The sequence below is a fragment of the Kryptolebias marmoratus genome, linkage group LG9 (genome assembly GCF_001649575.2).
Source record: "Kryptolebias marmoratus isolate JLee-2015 linkage group LG9, ASM164957v2, whole genome shotgun sequence".
In the NCBI taxonomy this organism is placed as follows: Eukaryota; Metazoa; Chordata; class Actinopteri; order Cyprinodontiformes; family Rivulidae; genus Kryptolebias; species Kryptolebias marmoratus.
Window position 1 is genome coordinate 11,715,361 of NC_051438.1, and position 18,578 is coordinate 11,733,938.

Genomic DNA, 18,578 nt, shown 5'->3' on the forward strand with positions numbered 1-18,578 from the left:
GGCAAACTGTTTGGACTCCAGAAGCTTTTATTCCCCAGTTAATAAAAGATTTTTTTCTTTGACACGTCATATCAATGTGATATAGCAGTTCGGGTTCGATTCTCATGAATCTCATTCAGTCGGAGCGACACGGAGCCGTCTTGTCCAGGAGGAACATCAGAGTGGCTGCGGGTTAATCAGAATGACGTTCTCACCGCGGACGAACAGCTGGTTGATGTGCCGCGTGTGCACCTTCCCGTACTTCCGGCGAGCCTGAGAGACGTTCCCTTCGTCCCGTTTGTCCGCGGCACTTTCTGACTGCCCGGGTTCGGCCGTCCTGCCGCCGCCTCGGCTCTCCGCCGGCCGATCCGAGCGGTCCTCTGGAGTCTCTTTGGGCTCGCCGGCTTTCTCCTGCTTCTCCCCGACCTCGGCGGCTCCTGGGTCTTCCTGGAGGCGCAGCTTCTCAAAGAGCTGCACAAAGATTTTGGTCCCATTAGGTGTTTGCAGGGCAAGGTGCAGAACAAGAAATAGTAACACTTTTGTAAACCCGGCCTGGATAAAATGCACGATCGGTATTTGTCGAAACGTTTTCCTACGCTGCACCATACCGAAAAAAAAAAGCATTTTCTCAACACAATGGTTGGCTTTTTGTGTGAAGCAGTCACAGGAAATGCCAGGTTGGTGTCGAATACGCTTAAAAACAACAAGCTTTTTTGGCTTTTCTGTGACAGAAACAGAATAATGAGCCGCAGCAGAACAATAAGTAAACGGGCAAACCTGTTGGCTTAGTTAAATCTAGGTGGTGTATTAAGTTTTATGTTTCAAAGTCTGTCTTATCTGTTAAAAAAAAGTATTAATTTGCCTAAAATGAGGTTGTGGGCCGAAGGTTTAAAGCACAAGTGATGCACCCTAACGCTCGGGTTACTAAGGAGGTGTTCTGATCCTGAAATTTGTCCCAACATGCTGCTCAAATGTGCAAAAGAAGAAGAAAAAAAAAAAGGGCCAAGATTGAAAATTCATCAGGCCACGTCATCTTTTTGTTTGGTTCATCTTGTGCAGACCGTAACAAACATGCTGACTCTGAGCTGTCGAAACCTCTGCGATCAAACTGTTTCTTTTTTCCAAACTACGAAATATCAAAAACCGTACATACCCGGGACACGGTGAGGGCCTTTTCGTGGTAGATGGCCTCTCCGAGCAGAGGCTCTCGGTACGTCTCATCTACATCAACCATCGCCTGCCGAAAACAAGCAGCAGCCAGGATTTTATATATATATATATATATATATATATATATATATGACAAAGTAAAAGTACGACGGGAAGACTCTCACCAGGTTCCAGAACTTGTCGAAGGCCACGACAAAGCCCGAGCACACGCCCCTCAGCCCTTTGAAGGTCCTGATGTGAACTTTGACCCGTATCCTCTCCTGGACACAGCGGTACAGCTCCCCCAAAGGACTGCCCTTGCACACTGGAGACACACGACAAGCAGGTTGTCCGGCGCGACTCATAAATCATGTAAAGAAGTCAGCCCAAGCAGAAAGAGACGGGTAAAACAACGTGAAGCTACAACTAAATAAAAAATGGGATAAAAAAAAGGAGGAAGATGGAATGAGGTAAGAAAACGTATAGCATTCCTTGAAATAATGCATATCACTCGCTGCCTTTCATGCCAGAGTTTTAGACTAAAATCATCTTGTGCTGAGAAATGAGAAATGTAGTTGTTTTGGTTAAACTTTAAAAATAACATCATACATGTAAACATCTCAGGGTATGTGCCCTGGATGACTCTCAGCTACAACTACACCAAATTTCAGCTTAATATCTGTAAATCTGACTGAATTACAGCCTCTTTTGTGTTTACTAAGGTCAGTTGGCTGTGGCGGCTATCTTGAAATGGAATGGCTCCAAAAGTTAATCAGCTGCAGACGTACATCCAACGATTATTTCCTGAAAGTTTCGTTAAATTCCATCCAATGGCAAATGAGATATTCTGCTAACAGACAGCTGACCCCAAATAGCAAATGGCAAAATTTTAACCAAGGATCTTGCACAACCTGTTAGCGCTCAGAATATGTGTTGGGGCTCAATCTCAGCTACTACCATGCCAGCTTTTAGCTCAGTATCTGTAAAACCGACAGAGTTATAGTCAGTATTTTAAGTCAGTTGGCTGTGGCAGCTGGAGTAAAACACAGGCACGGGGGCAAAAAGCCCTTTATCTTTCAGTGGTGGGCAATACTGACAGAAATATCTGTTTCTATTATGGAAAACTTGATCTTCTGTTAAAGTTCAGACGATCTAATAATCTAAAAGTACACAAGATTGCTTCCTGAAGTACTGCAGAACTTGCAGGTTCTGAAATGCTTTAAGTGGAAACTTTAACATAATGGCGGTTTATATTTAGATGAAGATGCATCATTTGCTGCAGGCCAGCATGACTCCAGCCCCTTTCTGGTACCGTGTTGTGTTTACTGAACCTACAGGGCATCCTTGTCAGGACATTTCTCAGAGGTTTCTGCTTCCTCCTCCTCCTCGGCTGGCTGCTGCTGCTGCTCTCCCCCTCCTCCGACTCCGCCACCGGATTATTCACCATCAGCTTCTTCAGCCTTTCGATCCGTTCCGGGTCCGCCACCCCCTTCATGGCTTTCCTGCGCTTCTTCTCCACATTCTCCGGCTTGGCTCGGCCGCGGCCTCCCTTCAGAAAGCTCTCGTAATCTGACACGTTGTTAAAGCACTTGATGTTTGGGAAGGGGAGCGGCGGCGCGGCCGGGGCGTACAGGGCCCGCAGCGGGTTAAAGTGTTCCGAGCAGACGTCCAATGTCTCCGCGTCCTCCCCCTCCTCCTCCACGTTGGGGTCTGCGTCCCGCTCCAGCTCCGGGTTTGATGCCGTCTCTTTACGGTCTGTCTCACTCACTCGTTCCCTCTCCTCCATGTTTGAAACAGCCACGCAAGAGCGAAGCAAGGAATCATGGGAAAAGTTTCCGCCGGCGCCGTGTCGGAAATAGTATTCCGTCTAGCTGCCAAAATAAGTCTCATAACCGTTTTCTTAAAATACTTAATGCGAAAAATTTGAGAAAAAAATAGAAATACAAATTAAATGGATTCCTCGGAATACTGAAACTCAAGTTCATTTGACGCTTTTCACATTTTAGAGTGCTTTCGTTCACAAACTGAACGAAAAGAGCTAAAGCATTCTAACCTTTCAGCCCAAGATGGCGCTAAAACACAACCCTCATTTTGGGGCGTCTGTGAGACTCCGCTCTCCTCTTTAGATTATCCATTTAGCAACCGAAGAATATTTGATGCAGAATAACAGATTTATTTTAAAACTACTTTTCAAATAACGAAAAACGATACGTGTTTTTGTCACAAAATCATTTTCCCCGGAACAACTGTTTCTGGTCCTTGAGGTAGTACGACAAAATTCATCGACGGACTGTATACAAACCAACGTGAGTGAAGCTACTGTTTTTGTATAGCTTTTGCTATAAGCAAAATATCAATATACAGAATTCTAGTCTTACTAAATTGCAATTGTGTTTATGCGAGTAATTTAAAAGCTAAATAAAATGTTTTATAAATAGGCTAATATGCTAACACACACTTGTCATTAATGTTTTAGAGCTAGCATTAACTCGAAGTTTGACATTCGTTTAACACAAATTTGTAAGCCTCGTTAATTATTTTCGGTTTGGATTTAATTTCAAATCAAACTGGCCTCGGTGTGGGTTGTAACATGTGTGTGCTATGTTTTTTTATTTGTTTTTGTTTTTGTTTTGTTTTTCCAGAAACTTAATGCTGATCAGAAAAGCATGCAGATTGTTTGCAGGAAGTAGGACCTTTTTCACCATAGCCTTTGTCCGTCTGTCTACCACTTCCAGCATCATGGCCAAGAGCAAGTTTGAGTATGTCCGCAGCTTTGAAACAGACGACACCTGTCTGCGGAACTGCTACATTGTTGTCAGATTGGATGGTCGCAACTTCCACAAGTAAGTTTGATTCTTATCTTACAGTAAAGTGAGGGTTGGTGCTTGTTGTAGTGTTCTGTTTCGACTTTCTTTTTGCACTTCAATTTGTTTTAGGTTTGCAGAGCAGCACAAGTTTATTAAACCCAATGACGACAGGGCTCTGGGGCTGATGACCAGGAGTGCACGCTCTGTCATGGAGGAACTGGAGGATATTATCATCGCTTATGGTCAAAGTGATGAGTTCAGCTTTGTTTTCAAGAGGAGCTCCACCTGGTTTAAAAGAAGAGCCAGGTGTTCTGTTTTTTTCCTGCTGCTCTCAAACAAACTTCTAGTATGCAGTGCTTTTTGTCTGACTTCGTATTCCTCCTTTGCTTTTCTTTGCAGTAAGCTCATGACCCACGTGGCCTCCCAGTTCTCCTCCTCATACGTGTTTTACTGGAAGGAGTTTTTTGAAGAACAGCCCCTCCTCTACCCTCCAGGCTTTGATGGGCGTGTGGTTCTGTATCCCACCAACCGTAACCTTAGAGATTATCTCAGCTGGAGGCAAGCGGACTGTAAGTACAAACAATGTTCTAACACATTTATGAAAAACTTTTCAATTGTGATAAATAGGTGATATATGGTTGTGTTTGGTTTTATTCTTCCAGGTCACATAAATAACTTATATAATACAGTATTTTGGACGTTAGTTCAAAAAGGAGGACTCACGACAACTCAGGCAGATGATCGCTTAAAGGTGAGAGCAAAACACAGAAAATGTTTACAAAAGTTTCAAGCCTGCTTGGATCAAGCACATATTGTGATTTTGAAACAGTTACACACAAGCACATGCACACGGTAACATTGGGCGCCATCTAAATTCCATCTGCGGCTTTCTGAAGCGTACAGAAGGATCCATATTTGGAAAAATTAGGAACAACAAAATATTACTTTCCAAATGTTAAAGTTGTTCATAAGAGCTTTTACTGTTAAAAAAGTTGACAAGAGCTGAACTCAAATGTGCTGATTTAATACTTTATGTAACTAGAGTCAAAATAAATGCAAGATTTTGTACTAACATATATAATCAATGAAAATGGCAACTGAATATATTTCCGTAGAAGTGTGTAAGGAACAACGGGCCGTTTTCATAAACTAGTTGCACTTCACGACCTTAAACTTTTTTTATTTCTCAGTATGCTGTACATCCATTCTTGTATTTCAGGCTAACAATACAAAAAAGAAGAGCTGGCCAAGATTTACTACTTTAAAAAACTAATAAGTTTCCTTCCCTCTTACAAAATTTAAAAGACGTTCAAACAAGGAAGCATTTCAGGTGTTATTTTGCCCCATTAAGCCTGCTGTCTTAAAGTTTATTACAATACAGATTTGTTATTGAATTTCATTTATTTGTTTAGTTATTTCCCTCAGGCTGACTAGTTCAGTGCATGAATCTTGTGTTTTCCCAACCATGACTTTAATTTGTAATTGCTAAAAGGGCACGGATATCCTGAAAAAAAAAACCTGGATGTTCACTGAATTGTGTCTGTCTGTCATTTACTCAACTTAACTATTTATTCATGTCATGAATTCAAGTATTTTTGAGTTTGTTTTTGGCTTTGGTTCTTGGACTATGTTTTCCTTTTCATTTTATTTTGTTATTTATTTATTTTGTTCCTCGTGTCTTTGTTTCCTGTCATCATTCACTTCTCCTCTGTTTATCTCTTGTCTTTCTGTCACGCCCATCTTCACCTGTTCCTAATTGTAATCACTCACCTGTGCCCACTTCCCCTGATTACCCCTGTCTTTAAAACTTGGTCACCTTCTCCACTTCCTTGCCGGTTCATTCGTTCTGTTTGCTTGTTGATTCATGTGTTGTCTGGTTGTCCCGCTCATCTTGTGTCTCCGGTTTGCTTGTGTCTCTACTCTCCTGTTGTTCTCGTTCCTTGTCCTGCCTCGTCTCATCTCGCCTTTTTGTATTGATTTGGATTTTTGTTACGTTTAGTTTTGCTGCCCCGCCAGCTTTTTGTTTCCTTGTTCTTTTGTTTAGAAATAAATTTTCATTTTTTTATATGGAGTCTGCACTCTGGGTTCATCTCATTCTCCACCGTTCCTGACAATTCATCCACTTACTTACCTCACAACTGTCCCTAAATGTGCTTCAGCCAAACCTCTTTTTTGGAATGTGTTGAAGAATGAAAAGCAGATGTACAATGATGTACATTTTAGTTTCTTGCAACCTGCAGAAATATAATAGTGAACTCAAAAAACATGGGGGCGGGGAATTTTTTTTTGTTTGTTTGTTTTTTTAAATTGGTCTTTCTGTGCCATCTTATTTTTCAGATTTAGGAGTTGTAGTTGTATATGTAGGGTTGTGTGCTTTTATTTAAAAGCAGTTAAACTTGTTTACTGGTACTATGTTTCTTTTTTGTCATATTTTTCCTGAAGAATTGAATCATTTACTTAGAAGAAAGCATTTATCAAGGTTGAAATGTGCTCTTTGGATACGCTGTCATGGCAAACTGGTTTATTTTAAGGCAATTTTATCTTCTAATAAGGTTTGATGAGCACATTTACATTGTGCCTGAAAAGCAAAAATGATTAGTTAATAATATAAATTACAATAAACTTGTATTTCAGAGTTCATCAGGTTCTGTATGACTTCATGTTAGGAGTGGCTTGTGGCAGCTGGCTGAGACGGATGCAGCTGTTCTCTCCAAGTCATTTCATTTTCCACTGGACTGTCAGCAAATGTTTATTCGAGTTGGTTGTTTGGAACAACTTGAGTCATTAATACCTCATTAAGCCGCATTAACTGAGACCATTTCCCTCCTGTCATTTAGTAAATTATACACTTATATAACCAGGTGGTGGCGCCATCTTTGCACTAATTTGTTCAAAAATGACAGATGACCTGCAATTCAGGAAGCTGTAACTTTGGCGTCTCGTCAGGCTTCAAGTAGTTGATCATTTTTGTGCATACCTTGGTGATATTTGCATATTTTAAGCTTTTTTTTTCTGTCTTTCAGGGAACATTAGCTTCAGACAAAAATGAGATCCTGTTCTCAGAATTTGACATCAACTATAACACCGAATCTGCCATTAACAGGAAAGGCACCACACTGATCTGGGAAAAGGTAAAACTGCTAAAGAAACAGATTGATCCTTATAGTAACGAGATTTTGGAGATTTCTTTAAACGATTTAATGGAAAATAAAATGTACAAAACTGGAGGAGTAGGTGTTCGATCTGAAACCTCACACAGTCTGATGTGTCCATTTCTTATGTTGAACTCCTGAAACTACAGATCTACAAAGACAGATACAGTCGGCTCATTTTATTATTTAGGAGTGTTGCAAATGAAATCGAACTTTCAACAACTGCTTTTTGGTGCTTCTTGTTTTCTGCCACTTTCACATATTCTCAGTTTCACTCAGCTCAGACGTGTTATTGTTCTTCATGGTTTAGACTAAGGGAGAACACACACGTGCAAACTGGAGAAAGTTTTACGACTCCAGCAAGTGCGATTAGTTAGAAAAATGAGATTTCTCTCAAGTTTCAGAGTTTAGACATGCTTCATATTTAGTGGTAAATATTGGCACAAAGTCATGTAAACAAATAGCAATTGGTTCCTTTTAATGCTCTCTCTAATTTTTGCTCTTTTAAAGGATTTTCGTATCTGTTAATGTATTTATTTTTTCCTCTTGAGTAATATAAGCCACGCATGTTGCTCCTGAGCTGTCGTCTGGGTTAGGTTGTATTGAAATCATTAGAGAAGCACTTCAGTCTTCAATAATACAGAATCTGAGCTGCTTCATTGATTCAGATCAATAAACATTCGAGCTCTTTGCATCCTGCTGAGTCTCTTTTTTATGACACAGCTCAGCCCTCGTGAAATACTGCTTTGGTTGTTTTAGCGCAGCTTCAATTTGACAAACTGTCATCATGTTCAGGTGTGTTTTTGTGTTTATTATCCCAGTTGGGGCTTTTTAAAAATTAATTCTAATGTATCTATTGTAAAAAATGTTCAACAAGAAATAAATAAAGGATGATTTGAGTAATTTGTCAGAAATGCATCCATCTGTGGTCAGACTTTATCACACGAGTAAAGTCACAAGTAGGGATTTTAAACTCTAACCTTTAGTCAGCCAGCCACTTTTAATGATTTTATTTAATAAAGATTTATCAACTGTTAAGACAGAAAACAAGACACCAACCATGTAGCTGGAAGAAAACACATTTTAGTTTATTGTTGTACATAGCTGAGCTTCTAATTGTTTAACAAGGTGAAATTACGCACGAGTTTGCCCTTTAGGTTGACGATAATGAGCAACTTCCTGTCGTAAAAAGTAATTTGAAAAATCATCACTTTCAATCTTGTTAAATGTAAGTTGTGCCGATAAAGCCTACAGCAAAAAAAGTTGTTAAAATTCTTTGGCCAATTTGAGGTTTAATTCACTACTTGAAGCCTGAATTTGAAATAGGGAAAGTCAGCTAGCACATGAAGTGAAAACAGCCATTACTGCTGCCGGCGAGCATTTTGACTCTAAAGTTGGTAAACTGTGCAGACAATGTAATCCAAGCAATCGAGTGGTTTTCTGTATTTTAAAATGATGAAGTAACCAAACAAATGCTGTCACTTTTGTCTAATTGTTGTTGAAAACTATTATTTTGTGCTTTGAAAAACATTTATTCCTTTGGACAGTTTAATCAATCGATTAAAACGACTTTATTCTTCATAATCGTCTGGATTATTAAAAACTCCAACGCCTTGTTTCATTATGTTACATTTACCTGTATCCAACATGTTTCTCATCGGTTTATTTAGCGGGACGAGACGGTCATCAAGCGCATGAAGCTACCGAACGAGGAGGAGAAGGAGGTGCTTGTCACACGGAGCAGGAGGAGAGTGGAGGCCCACCACTGCGACATTATTGGGGACCAGTTCTGGGACGAACACCCAGACATCCTGGAGGACGATAACTGCTAACAGCTGCTGGCCTCATAAAAAAGAGCAGCGCGTTCAAAGCTGGATCCTATAGACAGCTTGATATGACTTTGTGTCACCATGTTATAGCAATGAGACTTGCTAGATGTTAAACATTTCTTGTCTTTGAAGCATGTTTTTTACTTTCTTTTAATATTTTTATATCGATTTCTTAAAATGGAAAGTTTTTTGCTTTAATTCCATGGTGTTCATTATCTGCATTTCGTGCCTTGTTCAGGTCAAGTCGCTCTTCTAAGGTTACTTTTCAAAAAAAAAATTCTTCATCTGATATCATGAATGGCATTTCAAATACTACCAACACCTAATCGTCGAGCATGTTTGACATGCGTCATCTTGACCCACTGAGGAGTTTCAAATGTGGCCCTTTTTTTTTTCTTTTTTTTTGCTTGACTCAGTTGTGATGTTTGAAGAAGTATTTATTAACAATCACAGAGTGCAGGAGAAAAAAGGTTTATATGAGGTAGAGATAATAAAAGCAAACAGAAATAGCTGGTGGTTTATTTCCTGCGGCCAAGGCTCCATGAATGGATTCATTGGTCTGCAGTGTCATCGGCGCTAAGAATACCTCACACACCCTTCGTACACTCAACCCTCCTGACATGTGCTCTGTGGCATATTTATCATCACTCTTATAAATGACCGGCTCAGTATGAACGGCTGCTGGAAGCCAACGACGTGGAGGCCGGATACTATATTCTGTTACTGTAGTAGGCTCAGTTACTGTCAAGTCTTGCAGCTGTATTTTTGGTTCTGCGAGTTTGTTAAAGGCATGTGGCTACTGTACTTCACTGGGTCGAGACATGCTCTTTCTAGTGCAACATTTGGAAACTAAATCTGTTGTCCCCCCAAAAATGTCTTGTTTGTTCTAATAAGACATTTGCTTTGTGCATAAATTCATTTGCTTGGGTTACAGACGCACACTGAGCAGACAGTGACTGAACATTTGGCCGAACCACAGGAAACCCTGAAAACAAGAGCATGTTGAGGCAAGTGGTACAGTTATTTAAAGATGGCATGCATTTACACATACTATACCAAAGCCTGTTGGGCCAATAGTTGGAGTGGGGATGGGGGAGTCTAATGAAAATGCAATACTGTATTTGAATGTTGTACACTTCAGTCCTTTGATCTGTTCTGACAAAATGAATAGCTGTTAATATGCAAATTCCATTCGCGTTTGCTCTGTATTTTCTTTACATTGAACTTGAAGATGGCAAATTTTATTAGAAGCAATGTCTCTCACTAATTAAAAAACAACCACAACATAACAGATTCTTTCAGCGGAAATAATTTATTAACGCATTAATAAAAATCTATTCTGCTGTTTTCAAAGACATGCGTCACTCTGTGTAATGAACGCACTAAAAATAGATCATCAAATGTTTCTTGCAGTTTGAATGTCATCTCTTAAAAAAACAAACTCAAAAGTTTTCCAAAAAGAAGATTTTCAGTGTCTATTTACAAAGCATGAATGTAGCTGCAAGTGAAAATATATATATTGTTTAAGTTTATTTTGCACAACGAAGAGTAACAACAATAACAGAAAGAGTTTAAAATATGACGCAAGATGCAGTCAGGGGTAGCTCAGTTGGGTTTTAATGTTGCATATATAAAATGAAGATTTAGGAGTTAAAATGACTTGATATTTTAAACAACCATGAACCATGTCTGCTTTTTCTACTTTTCTTTTAACAAAACCGTTTTCTAAGCTGTCTTTTAGTATCCTACTTATTGATAAAACTGATTTTAAAATGAAGTAAAAGAAATTTGGATAAAATATTGTCCATACACTAAATGTGCAGCAATTTCTTTTTTTGGAGAGGCCAAAAGTAGGCGGAGTCAAATTGCATCCTGCAGTCAGGACTTGAGGTGAGGGGGTCTGTGTAGAAATACTAACAAATCTGTTTTTAAAATATTGAAGGTTGAATACCAAAGGTGAATAACTTAAAAAAGACCTTTCTATGCATATGAGTTGACACTGCAATGTAGCTAACTCTCATTTTAAAAGGCTCCATGTAGCCTAGCTAGCAGTATGGCTAGCAACAACTCAATTTATCCTGTAGTTGTAGCTACCAGGGGTCTCTTCTCTCCAAACTGCATACCAGGAACTGAGTCAACTAAAGCCTAAGTGCACATTCTTTCAAAGAATGACGCTGCCTTAGGTGGAATATATGAGCAGCAGCTGTAATTAGCTATTTTTAATAGCAAATATGTTGCATATGGCCAGACCTAAGTTTGCATTGGGTTCGGTGCTTTCCGTTGTGTCTAAACTTAGTCCTCTTTATTGGGTGATTTCAGTATCTCTTGTTGCTCATCTGAACATCCTTTCATCACATCCTGGCTCGCCTCTGGCAGAGCTGAGTTAGTCCCCAGCTCTGTGAGTGAGGGAGGAGGGTTGGTTAAGACTCGGTTAGTCCCCAGCTCTGTGTGTGTGTGTGTGTGCGTGCGGAGCTCTCCGTAACAAACAGGACCGCAGCGGCAGCATCTCATTCAGAGCCGCGGCTCATCGCGATGTCACACCGGCCGCGGGCTGCTTTCTGACCCGTCCGTCTCTCGGTTCGGTCGCTTCTTTTTTTGGACCCAGTTTGTTTGTAGGATGCGTCCTCCTCCTCTCGGTGCTGTTTGGTCTTCTCTTTGTCTTGTAGTTTTCCTGCACCGGGTTGCTGCTGCTGCTGCCTCTGCCGGCGTTTATAATGGTGAGTCGGATTCGCAGAGCAGTGACTTGCACTGGATGCTTTTTTTTTTACTTGCATTTGAATGCATCTTATCGCGTTTGTTACATATTATATCTGTCTATATCCAAAGATGATTCATTTGTTTGAATTATTTAAATCAGGATCGCGCGTTACAATGTTGCTTGTCATTTCTATGGCTGCCCAAACAGGAGGAAACCAGCAGAGCATCCTTGAACACATCCAGAGTTATGAGATTACTTCCCCCATTTGGCTGCATCCTCTCGGGCCCAAAAGAGCTGCCAACAAAGACGTGAGTGAGACCTAGAAAAAAAAAAAAAAAAAAAAAAAGATTTAAAAAAATTTAATCTGATATAAGTCATCTTTTGCATGATAATTTTCATCCGTTTCGTTTTCCTGGCAGCATCCTGCAGAGGTCCAGGTCCTGATCTCAGCTGAGGGTCAGGAGCTCCGGCTACATCTGGAAAAAAACGAGTGAGTGATTTAAGGACGCCGCTGCATCTTCACCCGCCGCCGTCGAAGGTGGAAGGGCGATGTTTCTGTGTTCATTTATCTGTCCTGTTAGCAAAATATCCAGTGAACCACCGGATGGGTTTTAATGAAACTACCAGAGAGCAACCACTGAATGCACACCTGCGGCTGATTAACCTTTGGAATCAGACCAGTTCAAGATGGCTGCCACAGCTGGGCAACTTTAGAAAGCACAGTCATGGCTCTGTGTCAGTAAGTCTTACAGATTTTGAGCTAAAAACTCATGTGGTAGTAGCTGAGAGTCATCCTCAACTTTTTACTCTAAGTGGTAACTGATTGCGCAATATCTGTCTTTCAAATTTTGCCATTACCTATTGGAGTCAACTCTGTTTGTCTGTTAGCAAATAATTTTCTAAAGTACTGAACAGATTTTAATGAAACTTTCAGGAAGTAATTATTTGACGTGCATCTACAACTGATTAACTTTTGGAGTAAGCCTAATTCAAGATGGTTGCCACAGCTAACCGACCTTAGCAAAGACAAAAATGTCTATAATTTGGTCGTTTTTACAGATATTGAGCTAAAATTTGGCATTATGAAGACTAACACATCCTGCAAGATCTTGTATGAGCAAAATGCATAAAGTCATTTACAAGGTTTGACCGTTATCATCAGATGATCTTAGTTTAAAACTCTGGACATGAATGGTGGCGAGCGGGCGATATGCATTCCTTCAACAAATGATGTTTTATATAACAGAGTAATGTAGTAAATTTATCAACTTAGTGAATCTTCTTATCTGAACCTATCTGATGATCCTGTAAAAAGCGATTTTTTTTTTTTTCCATCTGATTGCATGAAGTCAGACTATCAGCTTCCCTGACAGCAGCAAGATGGCCCAGTTTGTTTGACCAGATGTTAGCTGTCACACAGAGCCATTCATAAGGTCAGTGCCCCCCGTGGGCGATGAGGAGGAGGGGGGAGTTTCTGGACGGCGGAGGGTTTGACACCCGATCCATGTGCCTTTGGGCTAACAGGAAGTGGAGACTGCGCCTTTGCACCTATATCGTCCTGCAATCTGCTGGGGAGGTTCCTGTCCAGAAAACAATGGGATGGCGCTGGGCAGGGAGGGCTGAGTGTCATTCAGCAGACGCTGTGATAGCGGGGAGGTCTGCTGTGGTTTATCACTTGGATTGGAGCCCATGCACAAGTGGACAGAAGGCCTTTATGAACATTAGTCCATTTTTACCCTCGAGTGTTTGCTGTTTCTGCCCTTCAGAATACCACGACTCCAGTGTGTCTGATTGAATGCCCCCCCCCCACCCCGGCGGATTTCCCACTCGGCTTTATCCGCCCAGCTGGTGGTCTCACTGTTAGCCCTCGTCCTGGACAGGGGACTTTCATCAATCACAAACTGCCACACATGTGTGGTAAGAAAACAGAGAAGGGAGGATGAATGATGAGGGTATAATGGGAGAGGTTTTGACAGAGTTTTGATAAAACCTGGACAGTGTGTTCTTTGGCATCAGATGGGGAAGGTGTCAACTGATGCAAAAATAATACGAAGGAAAGAGGAAATTGCAACTTCGCAAAGTTGAGGGAAAAAAAACTGAAGTCATATTTGAGCAACTTCTGTTTTTTTGGAAACAGGAAACAATTAAGACATTTGGTTCAGAGAAAAAAAAAACTAAGAAAATCTCTTTCATGCCAATAATGCTGTATTTGGATGTAACATTGTATAAAATAAACTTTGTGCCAAGAAATTCAAGCAAAACTTCTTGACCAGCTAACACATTTAATAGAAAAAAAAGTCTTTGCTTTTAGATTAACGCTTTTATTTGGTGGATGGCATTTTATGTTTCTTCAGACTTTTATTTTGCTTTGATGCTTCATCTTCAAGGGCTGGAATTGATGCATGATTGTGAAGGGCTCCATTTTAAATCAGTCCATTAGGTGCCAGAAAACAACCAAATTGAGACTGGAAAAAACAGACAAACTGAATTTTATATATCCTGTTTATATGTCCTTTTGACGAATGTTGTTGCACTTGACTTCAAACAAACAAACTGGGTCTTTAAAGAATAGTTCAGATCATTTGAAGTGGGGTGCTGTAATATCAGACCTGTATAGCTCTTTGAACAGCCTGAGTTTGGAGGAAAAAAGTTTAATTCTGACCGGATTGGCTGTATCGAAGTATGGTCAAGACCAAGGTGGATTGCTGCTATTTAAAAACATTTTCAGGCTGCTATTTACACTGCTGTCAGTGTTGCATTACACAGTTCTTACTTGTAAAATATTATGTTATCCCTGCCCCAGGCTGCACGGAAAGTTCAATAATGAACTTCTGCTGCTGTTATTTGTGTTAGCAAAAAAAAACCTTAAGTTCTATGTGAAATAACCATGTAATATAAAACTGACGTTGTTCAAAAGGTTTATAAAATAACGTTGAACCACCATGAAATATTTGCGATTTAAGTTGTTTTAGAGCCTTAGCTTTTCAGTCTGGTCACAATTCAGTTCTATTTCCTCAAACTTAGGTTCTTCAAAGAGCAATCCACAACAGGTAAAATATTAGCTGTTCATAACCTTCCCACAGAGCCCCCCGCTTCAAAAGACCTGAACTATTACTCAGGTGTTTTTGCATCTCTTTGACTCTGAGTCTATAACGTCACATGACTAATCAGTTGCGATGACAGTTCTGGATGCTCTGTTCTTTCGAACAGCATTGCCAAATTAGGGTTGTAATGTGTAACGCACCACCGTTGCCACGACACATCCTGCAATGCGGCTTCTTTCTTTCTCAGAAAAGCTGAGGTCCTGCCTCTAACCACGGTATTCTGAGTGGATTAGCAGGCTTCTTCCCCGACAGTCTTCATTGACCATTACTCAGTCTGAGATTTACCACTCCACTTCCTAACCATTCTCTCCCCAGACCTTGTTCCTAAATCAAGCATCCCACTTTGTTTTGATTTATCCTCCAAAGTGGACACACAAATGGCCGTGCGAGAGTAAAAGCCAGGCTGGGGAGGGAGGATTGCAGTTTGTGTCGGGGAGGATTGACGTCTGGTTTTTGAAGAGAAGCCAGATGAAACGCTGCCAGGGAATCCTGCGACGCCGGTATCCTGGCTACGTCTTTGTGCACCTAAAACTGCGCTCGGCAGAAAGGTGGGGAGCCTAAAGTAGCTGTGAAATTGTGTTGATGTCATCTTTGTGTCTGTGTCTCGTACGATTCTGGAGCTGGTTTTTTTTTGTTTCTCTTCAGCCGTCCCCCCTTTCTCATCCTAATGAATCACCACGACAAAGCACGGAGGCAAGCGACGCTGTGAATGACCGCGGGCGCAGCTCTCTCTGTGGCCGGACTCTGAAATCAGTCCTTTCTCTCCGTGTGCGCCCGTCGCTTTGCGCTTCATTGGCATGGATGTGTGTCTGCCTGAGCTTTTATCTAAATGAGAGGCAGCAGCAGAGAAAGTTGATTCAGTTAAAAGCAAAGCCTGGGCTGGGCTGGGCCGGGGCGTGCGCTGATGCAGAGACAGGATGGGAAGGAAACGAGGCGAGCGGCAGGGCCGCCGGGTTGAGGTGGGGGGCGGGTTGTGAGGAAAGTAGCGACAGTTGGGGTCGGTTTGGGTGTGAGTTATACCCCTGTGGGTCGGATATGACTCCGTGTGGTTATTATTTCCACTTCCTCCTCTGTGTGACTTTTTCTGCTCTTCAGTTTAATGCCCTTCCTTCCGTCATTCAGTGCACGAACCTCTGGCGCTCCTCTGAGGGCCGCAGCCCGCGTTGTTTCTCCTCTTCTTCTTCTTTGCCCTTACCTCGTCCTCACATCATAATTCTTCCACTGACCACTCCATTTTCTCGCTTTCTTTTCTGTCTCCTGATATTCCCCAGGGCTCCAGTGTAAATATACATGCCCCACTCCGGCTCTGCGGTCAGGGTGTGGGAGTCGGCGGCCCCACGCAGACAGATGACACGCACAAACTTTTTACACTCACAGCAACGAAAGAGACCACAAACAGAGATTCAAGATCTGATGGACTGCTGGTGAAAAAATGAAAGGCTTAGCATTCCTCAAAGGGAATGCCTGTCACCCATCGTCTTTTTTGTCAGACTTTTAAACTGAGATCATCTTCTGTTGAGAAACGATAAAGTTGTGTGTGTTGTACGTAACGCTCAGCTACTACCACATCAGATTTTAGTTCAAAATCTGTAACACTGACTGACTCACAGCCATTTTTGTGTTTACTAATGTTGGTTCGCTGTGGCAGACGTCTTGAATTGGATTGACCCCAAAAGTTAATCCGTTGTGGACGTTCATCAAGCGATGACTTTCTGAGAGGTTCATTAGAATCTGTCTGGTGATTAATGAGATATTTTGCTAGCAGACAAACAAGTCGACTCCAGCAGTTAATGTGAAGGTTTTAAGCCAGGCTCTCGTACAATGAGTCGCACTTGGAGTATCTGTTGTGAATGACTCTCAGCTATCGCCACATCGGATCTCAGCACGATATCTGTAAAATTGACTGATTTAGAGTGATTTGGGTGTTTTCTATGGTCAGTTGGCTGTGGCGGCCATATTTAATTGGGTGGACGCCAAACGTTATTCAGCTGGAGATCTAAATCCAGCGTTTACTTTCTGCAGGTTTCATATTTTGGTAACAGACAGATACACACACACATTATCGCCCGCTCCCCGTTTTGGCGGTGGGCAATAAAGATAAGAGCAGACGATATGTTTGGATGCCATTTTGTCCCGTCTGCTCAGATGTCTTTATCTTGGCTCATGTTTCCACTCCTCATCCTTTTTGCAATAAAAGCCTTTTCATCTGCTGTTGCTGACTTGTATTTTGACTTTGCATCAGCCTTCCCCGCTGCCCCCCGTAGCAATGATGTCATCCGATCCTACGAGGGAATGCAACCCACTGACCCTTTAGCATTACCCATCATCCCCCCCTCCCCCTCCCCACCCCTCACTATCTCTGAAGTGCATTAGCATTACTCCCCCTCTGCTCCTTTTCTCCTCCCAACGTTGAACCGACTCTTTGTCTCGGCTTCGCTGCCCCACAGCGGGGCTTTCGAGACCGGCAGTGGCGTCCTCAATCACAGCATCTGTCTGGACGCTGGACCACATCCAGGCGACGGCGGGCAGCGCTCGCACCACCACACACAAGCCTCGGAGTCTTAATTCACAAGCTCTCAGATTTTCACCCGAATGCAAACAAGCATAAGGCTCTGACGTGACATCAGCGGCATAATTAAGTATGCACAAAAAGGACCATTTTTGTTCATTTTCTTACAGTGAGTTAAAACAGCATACATCATTAGAATTTGATGCTTTTATGAGGACACTCTTCTGTATTTTTTTTTTGATTGCTGCTCAGTCAAATCAAGAAAACAGCGCCCAACTCTTTCGGCTCTTGCTCAAGATGATGGAGATGTTTCAGTGTACACATAATTGCACATCACATTCACTCAAAGTAGATAGGATTCTCTTTTTTTTGGATGTCAGTGTAAATTTAAACTGAATAATGTATTTTTTAAACTACCACAGTCCTGTAGACAGTTTGCTTAGCTGTTCAAACCTTTCTTAAAAGCAATCGTGTCACCAGTTAAGCTAAAAATCCATCATCTTAAACTAAAGCACAGTAACACCTAAATTTTTTTTCTGTGAACTTTTACCTGTAAACGCCTGCTGCCTTAAAGAAACTCGTGACACAGATTGAAACTCAGCTGTCACACCCTTAATCTGTTTGTTTGTGGCTCCTGCGGCGGTTTCCTTTTGCACGTTGGGCGAATCGCTTTCTTTCAACTCATCTGCGGCGCATCTAACTGATCCTAAAACACGCCCAGAGGTCAGGAGGTTTTTGATGTTGTGTAGGAGCACGAGGTAGCTGAAAGAGAATTAAACAATGCACTGAAGTTATCTTCATTGCTATAAACCAGGTGAGAGTTCAGGTCTTTTAAAGCGGTGGATCTGTGGAAACCTTTACAACAGTTAATAGCTCCTGAATCATCCCTGTTCGGCGAAATGGAGTTCTGACTGGATTTGGTCCCAGTGACCAAAACGGACTGCTTCTCACCATCGTTTAGGGACGTCCTGATCAAGATTGTTTTGCCCTGGATACAAATCTGTGTAATTTAAAATTAAGTTTCAGCACAGACTTGCAGACTACACACTACAAATACTTTAAAGTTATTCAAATCAGTCCCATCCTGTGCTTGAGCTCTACATTGTGGTAAAGAATAACCTGTGTTCACGTTGTTCCTTATGGGGCACTGTTTGTAAAGGAGCTTGTGCTCAAAATTCATGCCTAAATTTTGTCACATTTAGATTCAAATACTGTTTTGAAATGTAGTGTTGATTTTCTGATGTCACTTTTTACAACATTTAGCTAGTTACATGTAATTGTTACAGCTACATGCTAAATATAAGTCTAAATGCTAAATGTTAAATCTAAATGTTATATGTTAAATCTAAAT

At 41.3% G+C, this 18,578-nt stretch overlaps 3 protein-coding genes across 7 annotated transcripts in view; 2 read left to right on the forward strand and 1 right to left on the reverse strand.

The window, feature by feature from the left end:
* Window positions 1-15: 15 nt before the first annotated feature.
* On the reverse strand, window positions 16-3,218 carry lsm11 (LSM11, U7 small nuclear RNA associated). The gene is made up of 5 exons (XM_017432997.3): window positions 3,213-3,218; window positions 2,464-2,995; window positions 1,314-1,453; window positions 1,133-1,216; window positions 16-450 (listed from the first exon to the last, which is right to left on the reverse strand). Exons 1-5 carry the CDS (start codon window positions 3,216-3,218, stop codon window positions 157-159), a joined length of 1,056 nt encoding a protein of 351 aa, XP_017288486.2. The 3' UTR covers window positions 16-156.
* On the forward strand, window positions 3,006-10,207 carry thg1l (tRNA-histidine guanylyltransferase 1-like). Of its 4 annotated transcripts, none has more exons than XM_017432998.3 (7): window positions 3,006-3,434; window positions 3,771-3,971; window positions 4,065-4,241; window positions 4,335-4,504; window positions 4,598-4,686; window positions 6,959-7,066; window positions 8,758-10,207. In XM_017432998.3, exons 2-7 carry the CDS (start codon window positions 3,778-3,780, stop codon window positions 8,917-8,919), a joined length of 900 nt encoding a protein of 299 aa, XP_017288487.1. In that variant the 5' UTR covers window positions 3,006-3,434; window positions 3,771-3,777; the 3' UTR covers window positions 8,920-10,207. The 4 variants fall into 4 exon arrangements, with proteins under 4 accessions (XP_017288487.1, XP_017288488.1, XP_037833335.1 ...); XM_017432999.3 differs by having other exon boundaries at window positions 3,864-3,971; XM_037977407.1 differs by lacking the exon at window positions 3,006-3,434 and having other exon boundaries at window positions 3,465-3,971.
* Window positions 10,208-11,293: 1,086 nt separating this feature from the next.
* The window catches only part of adam19b (ADAM metallopeptidase domain 19b), a 21,231-nt gene continuing 13,946 nt past the window's right edge, over window positions 11,294-18,578 (forward strand). Inside the window, exons 1-3 of one of the 2 annotated variants that reach the window (XR_005233587.1) lie at window positions 11,294-11,633; window positions 11,822-11,922; window positions 12,034-12,104. Coding sequence is in view for 1 of the 2 variants with exons in the window: in XM_017433048.3 (XP_017288537.1) it covers window positions 11,534-11,633; window positions 11,822-11,922; window positions 12,034-12,104 (272 nt within the window). In the remaining variant the exon portion in view is untranslated. The remainder of the gene's footprint in view (window positions 11,634-11,821; window positions 11,923-12,033; window positions 12,105-18,578) is intronic. The other variant, XM_017433048.3, reaches the window with a different exon arrangement.